A 9,592-nucleotide genomic window follows, 5' to 3' on the forward strand; every position below is an offset into this window, starting at 1 on the left:
GCGTCGATATGCGGCGCCTCTCGCAGGGCTTACGTGATACGGCACGCGAAGGGCCATATGGCGCGTCGGCTGTGGGACGACCTCCAAGGAGTCGCTTCCAGGTCAGCGCGTCCCCTACCCTCCTCACCTGCTGATGATGTAACCCTGTGCCAGTCTTACAAATACTGTACGAGCTTAATTACTTTTTTTAGCCTCTCAGGTGCCTGATGATGCCCTCCTCACAGAAGGCAGGCTCACTGGCACACACACACACACACACACACACACACACACGCCCAGAGCGTAACGCTCCCGTTGATGGGTTCGGGTTCCAGTATGGATTATGTTGCCACAAACAAACCTTCCAGAAGTTTCCTAGTCCTGTTCTCCATCACAGCTGCTGAATGATGAGAGACTTGGAGTCGTGTGTTCGGCCCTCGAACCGGCAGAGCGCCGGTGCCGTCGTCTCACGGCGGCTCTGAGGACGCGGCCCCTGCGGACGGGCCCTCGATGGCCCCGCCCGCTGGCTGGACGCCACGCCGAGACGAACCCCTCGCGGAGAGGCGAGAGAGGGACCGAACCGCATCGAAGGCATCGCGGGGCTAAAACCCGACACCTGCTGGAGCGATACACGCGACATATGTGTACGTAGATACGCATGTAAGTAACCAAACATGTAAATAGGAAATAGGTTGAAAAAAATATATCAGTTATCCTACTGAGACCCAGCGAAAGAATATTTTTGTTAGGATGTATTTCTATGATTTCCAGAAAGTTCTCCAAGCCCCACCCCCAAACATGTAACATCATTTAATAGTGTAGAATGTACTCTATGAGGTGCATTAGGGCTCAGCACTGCAGCATGTACGTTTTGTCCTCTAGAGTGGACATGGAGGAGGATGTGCATTGTGTGTGTGTGTGTGTGTGTGTGTGTGTGTGTGTGTGTATGCATTTATATTTACCACATTTGTATGTGAAACTATATTATATGTAGGTTTGGCTGCATATTTAACGACCTGAGGGGACACACATATTATGTCCGCCTCCGTACACCGTTACATGAGACACACACACACACACACACACACACACACACACACACACACACACACACACACACACAGACAGTGGTGCCATTGCAGAAAGAAACCCCTTTTCGCTGTTCCTTAGGCCCCGGACCTGTGAGGTCCCTCCTTGCGAGGTACCGCTGGCAAAGTGGGTCGCGTCCAAATCCCTGCCTGGTGACGATACCCCGAATGGGACGCCGAGCCAACGTTTTCCTGCATCTGCGCCGAGGAGGGGCTGTGGACACGGCACAGGCGTACCGCTGTGGTGGTTCGGTGTGAGTGTGCGCACACACACACACACACACACACACACACAGACACTGGTGCGACTCCTCCCTCAAGGATTGCGATATTCCCGAGGCCTGTCTTGCCCAGCTGGCTGTATGCCAAGGCTGAGTCGACCATCATCGGACCCGCATCCAGCTCCAGGATTCAGTAGGGCTCCTGCTCTAGTCCCACTCCATGGGGGGTGCCGCTAGTGATAATGTAACCCCGCCCCCGTTGCTAAAGGCTTACGCAGCAGCAGGCGAGGTTTTCAGCTGCAGGTTTGCTCAGCAGGAAGGTCACAGGAAAGGTCACTCTGTGTGTGTGTGTGTGTGTGTGTGTGTGTGTGTGTGTGTGTGTGTGTGTGTGTGTGTGTGTGTGTCTGTACAGCTCCGTGTGAAAGGGTTAAAAAAGAAAAAAAAAAAAATGTCCCACAGAGAGGGCGGGGCATTACCAGCACAACTGCCACTCAACCACGCTGGGGTGCAAAACATCTCACTCACACACACACACACACACACACACACACCCCGTTGGCTCCGCCCACTCCAAGCAATGTGGGGGCAATGGGGCCACGGTGGTGACAGCTCACTTGTTATGTTTTATTGGCGGCTTGTCAACGAGTCAGACCTTGGGGTTTCCTGTGTGATGTGCTGTCGGGGGGCTGTACAGTGTGTGTGTGTGTGTGTGTGTGTTGGCAGAGGGTGTGGCCCAGGATTTGATGGGAGGGATCTCAGACATTGTGTGTGTGTGTGTGTGTGTGTGGGAGCGCAGTACTTCTTGCTTCTTTCACTATGAATCTGTGCTGTGAAGAATGGCCCTATTCCTCAAAAGCCCTACTAGATCCAGGCATTGTAATAATAATAATAATAACAATAACAATAATAATGATGATGATAATAACAACATCTGGCTTCCCTCGCCAGCGAGGGAAACGGCGCAGGAGCGCGAGGCGACCGAAATAAGATTAGAGCCCATTGTAGTCATTCATTACACTTAGGTGAAATTAGTCACTTTTCATCTGGTACCGGCAGGGTAATTAAGCGCCAATTACCACGCAATTAAAAGGTAATTTAATAGAGGCCACATTAAAGGGCACTGAATCTCCGTTAAGCAGACGTGAACAAATAAACGTTCACGCAAACCGTCTTCCTTCGAACTTTTGCACCCCCCGGTGCTGCTGAACCCCAAACGTAAATACGTCGCGCGGTCAAAGGGTCCTCGTTTCGGCTCAGTTAGTGGGGAGACACCCCCCCCACCCCTCCACCGACCGACTGCCAGAGATTCGTTCATATTATGGAAGCAAATGGAATCAAGTTAATTAAAACAGCGATTTAAAAAGTGCGGTTGGAGGCCCGCGGCTTCATTTTCATTTTTATGAAAATACTCAGAAGTTTCCGGCCTTTGGGCCACAAAACAGATATTTACATATTTATCTCCGAAAAGCGGGAGATGAAGGTAGAGGCCCCGCCCCCCCCGCCTTTCATCGGCTCTGACGGCTGACTTTCGACACACCTTCGCAGGGTGACTACAGAAGTGTAGAACAGAGGAGTGACCGCTGCGGGCTGACCACACGTGATGGTGCCCAGCTGGAGCGGCCTGGAAGCGATAGGCAGGAAGCGGTGTGGGAGGCGGCGGATGGAACGTCCCCCCCCCCGCTCCTTCCCACCGGTCTCCGACACGGTCGGCACGGGGACCACCCGGTCGCGACGGACCGAGCGCGTTTCCTAATAACCCCGCAATGCCGTACCCGGCGAACTCGGTCAAAGGCTGGCGTGACTCCACACCGCTGTAGCCCGGAGCTGAGAGATCATGTCGCTGTGCAGAGCTCCACCCAGAGCCCTTAACCCCTCCTTCAGGATTTATGCGCGGAGGCAGTAGATGTTTATTGCCGCGGTGCAGGTCAAAGGTCACGGGCGAAGGAGGTCAGACGCTCACGCGCGCAAATGCTGTCACCGTGTGGTGACGCCCCCTGCTGGTACGCCGAGGCACTCGGGCGCTATGCTTACCCTCGGGCGGAACCGCGCGCCCGGAGCCGCGGAGCTTTTTCCGGCCTGACCTCCGGGCGCCACTAGAGGGCGCTCTAGTTTTTCGTCACCGTAAACTCTGGCCGGTCCGTCTCGGCTTTGCTTCTGTTGTATCGGAGCCCTCGGCCGTTTCTCTGCGTCCGGAGGTAGGACACGAGCGCGTGTGGGCGTGCACGCGGGGTTTCGGCGTTTGTCCCGCCGGAGGATGAGCGGAGTGGCCGACCGGGGGCTGCCGGGGTCGGGGTCGCGGTCGCGGTGTACGGTGACCTCAGCTCAGTCAGTGCCCTTCCGGCCAAACAGCTCCTCTCTTACCGTGCTCCGTTGTGGTCGGTGACCTCTGACCCCCCGGATCGCCGCGCGCGGCTCCGCGGGCCGAGGGTTCGAAGAGCAGCGGGCAGCCGGATAAACAAACACCGAGGTTAAAGCCTAAGTTATTAGGAGCTGCGTGGGGTCAACTAGGTAAGTCTTACTTTTTAAAAATGGAAGTGTTCTTTAAGTGATGGATGTAAACTACGAATGTACATTTTTGCAGGTGGTGGTTTGATGTTTATTTATTAAAATGTTTTCGTTAAAAAAACAAAAGACGCAACGAAGCCGAATGAAAGGACACGGATTATTCCAAACTTTGCGTTTCATGGTAATGGACAGCGAGGAGGCTGCTGTGGGACACCTGGTAGCGTAGTGGTTAGAACAGCTGTCTTCGGGTTGCAGGTTCGAATCCCAGATGTAGTATCTTTGAACAAGGTACTTACCCTCCAGTGGTCTGGTAAAATTACCCAGCTGAATAAATGGGTGAATAAGCGTGTGTAGTTTAACGCTGTAAGTCGCTTTGGTCTCCGCTAACTGATTAAAATATAAGCTGTACTGTGCTGTGCTGTGACCCCCCCGGCACAGTACACATGGGGCTGGCGGTTTCCTCCGAGGACAAGGAGCAGTACCGGGCGGCTGTAGGGGCGCGGCTCTACGAAGCCATGCTGGCGGCCGATGCCCTGCCGGACGTGGGCATTGACCCGACCCTGCTGGACCGCTCCCAGCTCCGCCCGCCCGTGGCGTTCAAGGAACCAGACCCGTGCCTGGAAGACGTGATATAACGGGTGAAGTCTCACAAAGCGCCCTGCTGTTCTATTGTTCATTCAAATTTGTTAATATATGGCTAATGCAACCATATTTGGTTCGCCTAACATTACTGAAATATGAGCGCTAATATTCCTCTAATATAGTTTATATGTAGTTAGTGTAACTAATGTGGTTCATTTCTAGTTATATGAGCAGTGATGAATATTCCTGTAATGTAGCGAACATGTGGTTAAGGTAACCAGTGAGTTGTTTGCGTTGTCATGCTGACGTGCGGCGTCAGGAGTCGCCGCGGCGCCTGCGGAAGCAAGTGGACGACAGGGCCCCGGCGTACCTCAAGGAGCTTCACCGAGGAGCCCCGCGTAACGGGCCTCCTGGCCCTCGTCATCTCCATGGCGATGGAGACGGTGTACGCGTCCAGCCGGAGGTCCCCCCCCGGCGCCGGCGCGGAGGGCAAGGTGACGGAGCTGCGCGACGTCACGGAGGAGTACCCGAAGCGGTGTCGGATGCACGCGTCGGACGCGGGGCGCCTGCGCGAGGACACGCGGCGCCTGGAGGCTGAGCTGAGCTACCGGTTGACGCAGATCAAGGGCGCCGTGCGGCGCGCTCCACGGCCACATGCTCATCCGGCCGCCCGGATGGACGGGGGCGGCGCGGAACCGGCCCGCGCGGCCCTCGCCGCGTACCGCCGCGACCTGTCCGAGCCGCTGAGCGCCTACCGCCGCTACAAAGCCGGCGCGGTGCGCATCTCGAGGCGCTGGGCGGGGCAGCCCGCGGAGGAGGCCGTGGCCGACGTTGCCGTCCCGGGGTACAGCGTCCGCGACAGGGAGCTGGGCGAGTCCGCCGACGTGCCGCCCCTAGACGACGGCCCGCCGCTCACGGCCGAGTCCTGCGTCGAGGCGTACCTGGAGCAGCTGTTCTCCCGGCACGGCGCCATCGCGACGTGGACGAGCACTTCCGCGAGACTGTCGAGAACCTGCCGGATCTCTTCGCCCGGGGAGGAGACGCCCCGCCCCCCGCCGACGGGGGCCCGTCGTCCTAGACGCGTTCGCGTCCGCTCGCGCCCGTCCGCTTTCGCACCGGCGCCCCCTGCTGGGGGATGTGCTCGTGACAAACGAGGAACCCTTTTCCGCCAGCCCTGGGTCACCTCCGTAACCCGATCGAGGCGCTTACCGTGTATCCCCGTGGTAAAAACAGCCTGGTGCGTAAATGGATCGGATCCTGGAAGTCGCACTTTCAAGCGCGAGCCGAGTAACGGTAATAATTTACACTGCGCCTGAGCTTATGCTGTATGTGGTTTGTTTATAAATCCACGGTCGATGAACTCGTCCTCCAATAAAAGTAGTCGCCCGAAGGAAGAAGACACACTCTTCTGCAGAATTAAAAGAAATGCAATAATTTTCTTCCCTTGACCCCCCCCCCCCCCCCCCCCAGCTCAACAGGAACATTTGCTTTAATATCTGCAAACGCGTTAATTTGTCTTTTGTCCGACATCTGTGAGAAATGACAGTTACGTAAGCGCAACCTGCCAGCGGTCGGAAAGAGCGCCGTGCCGTTGGGCCGACGCCGACCGCGGGCCCCCGCGGGGTCACATTAGCGCAGCACGCCGGCGCCCGTGAAACACGCCGAAATGTCCGACTCGATACGTCACATTTGCATTTATGTTCGTTAAATTAATTTCGCTTCATCGTAGCGACGTACGATAATTAACGAGTATTTACGAACGAGTATTCGTCTCGCACCTGTATCCAAGGGGACTTAGTGTTAGATGCACTACGGTACACTGACACATGGAGGAAACGCACGGGAACATGGTGAGAACATGGTGAGAACACGGTGGGCAGGACCAGGGCACAAGGCAGCAAGTTTTTCAATAATAAAACATTTATTTCAAACCAAAACTGACCGACCCCAAAAAACAGACCCTTTCCCCGCAGCTCCCGTCTCTCGCCCACCCGTTCACGACGTAAACTGCGCGCGTACCGACCTGCTATCGAACCCGCGTCCGCTGACACGGCCCAGGCCCTGCGGGGCCCCAGCACTGCCGTGCCGTCGCAAGAAGTATGTGATATTGTCATTGCTTCTCACCGCCACGCTACTCCTGCTGCGACCCCACCCTGGATTTCCCTCGGCCACTATTAACTAGTGGGTTCGAAGTCCCAGGAACCACGTCACAGGCAGCGGTCGTCATCGGTTGTTACGCGGTTGCTTCCTGCGTCCTGGGACGATGGCTACGGTGGAGCGGCACCACGGAGGAGCCCGGACACTTTTCCCCATCCCTTCGGGACACGTTAACTAGCTCACGTGTCGCATCGGTGTCGGCTTACCCCGGGTCCCGACCCCCCGCAGCTTCCGGCGGAGGTTTAGAACCCGGGCCGAGCGTGCGTGCGTTCGCTCGCTCCTCCGACCCGGTTCGCTCTGGCGACTGCCCGGCACGTTAACGTCCCGCTCTCCAAAAGGACGTGGGGCACAGGAGCACGTGACGTGCCCTCTTAGTCACACGTGTTCACGCTCCCGTTCAGAGGCGACGCCACGCAACTCATCCGAACAGGAATCGCCGTGTGGACGAGAAGCCCTGCTGCTCCGTATCCCATGGGCGGGGAATGACCGCAGCGTCGACGTGGTGCGGCACCGCGACCGTTCTCATCCCCCCGCGGCCGTGTTCGCCGGAGCGCTCGCTTCGCTTCGACCGTTTTATTTAAGCTGTGGTCCGTGGGGTCGGTCGCAAGCGCTCGTCACGTTGACCGAAGTGCCGCTTGCGGGCGGATGGCTGCGGAGGAACGGCTTCCGCTCACGGGGGGGGTCTTCCCTTCTGGTCGCGTCACGGTGACCGTGCGGCTAAGGTGCGGGTTACACGTTGACGGGGGCTGTGGGACTTTTACTGTGACGGTGCGTAAATGGTCCACCGGAGGTACACCGGACCTGTACGGTAACTGTCAGTGAGCCGGAAAGGAAAACACAAGGACGGTGACTCTCCGAAATATGAACGTTTGACTTCTCAACATTCCACTTTAAGAACGTTGGTTAACAGCACTTCTTGTTACATAAAAAAATTATGATTTGATGATATTTTAGCGAGGGTGGTGCGGTGGGTTGGACCGGGTCCTCCTCTCCGGTGGGTCTGGGGTTCGAGTCCCGCTTGGGGTGCTTTGCGACGGACTGGCGTCCCGTCCCGGGTGTGTCCCCTCCCCCTCCGGCCTTACGCCCTGTGTTGCCGGGTTGGGCTCCAGTTCGCCGTGACCCCGCTCGGGATAAGTGGGTTCAAAGTGTGTGTGTGTGTGTGTGTGTGAGCTACACTAAACTATACTCTCTAATCCCTGCATAAGAACGTGAACGGGTGTTGCTGCGAGCGTTTCCAGAATTGCTCCGACTCCCCCCATTGCATCGCTCCAGTAACACACACCCCACGCTGCCCGCGTGAATTCCACGATGCGTGAAAATGAGACGGAACGTGCAATAAAACCTCCGGCGCCTCGAGCTACGAGTCGCTGACGTGGGTCCGCCGTGGCGCCGCTCTTATTACGTGCATTAGAAATGTGCGGCACGTATTTGTTCGCGAGCGTTTTAGGCAAGACCTTGCGTGTCTCTGCTGCATGTTGACGCAGTCCAAATTTCCACGTGCCCGTGTAGAACGCTCATAATTTTCCCTACAAACCCTAACCCCCCCCGGAGGCTCCGTAAACGCAGGCCGACGGCACCGAGTCGATTAGAAGAGTCTCCGCCGTGCTAATAAGGCGCTCCGCGAATGACCGCGACCGCTTCCAGGGACCGTCCGCGCTCATTCATCCGCTTCCGCTACGTCGACGCCGCTTACTTCCTGTTCGGCCGGGCAAGGCGAACAGCGGCTGTGGCGCTCATCGCCGGGCCCCGCCGCGCCGGGAAACGACCGCGGTCCTCGTCGCCGTAACACGCGGGACGGTTCGGGGCGGTCGGCCGCGCTCGGCTCTCGATGCGTTTGCGTTTCCGCTTTTCCCCAAAGAGACTTCCACTGTTAAGCCGATTACAGCGTTTTACCCACTTACGCAGCCAGGTAATTTCTCCAGGAGCGATCCTGGGTAAGTATCTCGATCGAGGGAACGACAGCAGGAGGTGGGATTCAAACCCGCGACCTTCGAATCCAGAGGCGGCAGCAGCTCCGACCGCTACGCCCCCCGGGGTCAAGTTAATGCCTTGGGGGAAGCTTGAGGTCGCGACCCCCGGTGGGTGAGCGGGTCCCGAGAAGCAAACGCACTCGCCTCCGTCCAGCGTCTCGCATCACGTCTCAAAGAGGCTTCCGAGTCTCTCGCAGCCCGTAAATATAATGTAGCTTTGATCTTCGATACGGGAGGTCTGGTTTATTGGTCCAGATGGATTATTTGAGCCCGGAGAGTCAGAGTGCAGAAAATGACACCTTTGCAGATGGAGTCCAGCATTTTCCTGACTGCTTTCTCGCGTTCTCGTCGGGACGTTTACTAGAGCCGTCGTGCACCGCGACTGCAAGTCGAACTAACTCTCGGACTCATTCGCTCAGCGAGCTGACGCTTTTCTCCGAAGCGACTTACCACGTTAAAGTACCTACAGTTATGTATACAGCTGGGTAATTTCACTGCGGCAATTTAGGGAAAATACCCCGCTCGAGGGTATGACGGATGGAGGCGGGACTCAAACCCGCAGCCCTGGGGTCCGACCGGCTCCAACCGCTGCGCTACCAGCACTTTGCGCACCTGTAAGAACTTCCGCCCGACCCCTACAAGTGAGACAATTGTTTAATAAAGTCGTCATAAAGTGGTAAGGTGCACGTAGCAGAAATGGGGTTAAAAGCGAGTTTACTTTATTCGACTTTGCACCGGACCGAAGTTGTGCAGCGGGAGCAGAAGACGCAGGAGGAGAGACAGGAGGGAGAGCGAACAAACAGATGGAACCCAGGAAAAGGCCAAGAGCGTCACCAGGCACCGCAGAGTACGCGAGAAGTGCGGCGTGTTCCGCGTTACGTGGTTTTACCGCGCTCGCGAGGGACGTCTGATTGCGGGAGACCCCTCGGCGAACAGTTTGTGTTTGCAATGCGTCCGCGCCGCATTTATGAGTCGAACGACATTTTGATGACATTTTTCCAGCGCGCCGTGCGATGAACATCCTTGCGTGACTCCTTTTCCGCTCCACACGGTTCTAACGAAGCTCAACGCAGTTCTACAAGGTCCAGTA

At 56.8% G+C, this 9,592-nt stretch overlaps 1 protein-coding gene across 1 annotated transcript; it reads left to right on the forward strand.

The window, feature by feature from the left end:
• Positions 1 to 3,455: 3,455 nt before the first annotated feature.
• On the forward strand, positions 3,456 to 5,826 carry LOC114910441 (uncharacterized). Its single transcript, XM_029251469.1, has 3 exons — positions 3,456 to 3,796; positions 4,232 to 4,431; positions 4,695 to 5,826. The coding sequence occupies exon 3, from the start codon at positions 4,804 to 4,806 to the stop codon at positions 5,689 to 5,691; it is 888 nt and encodes a 295-aa protein (XP_029107302.1). The 5' UTR covers positions 3,456 to 3,796; positions 4,232 to 4,431; positions 4,695 to 4,803; the 3' UTR covers positions 5,692 to 5,826.
• Positions 5,827 to 9,592: the final 3,766 nt, after the last annotated feature.

The sequence above is a fragment of the Scleropages formosus genome, chromosome 4 (genome assembly GCF_900964775.1).
Source record: "Scleropages formosus chromosome 4, fSclFor1.1, whole genome shotgun sequence".
NCBI lineage: Eukaryota > Metazoa > Chordata > Actinopteri > Osteoglossiformes > Osteoglossidae > Scleropages > Scleropages formosus.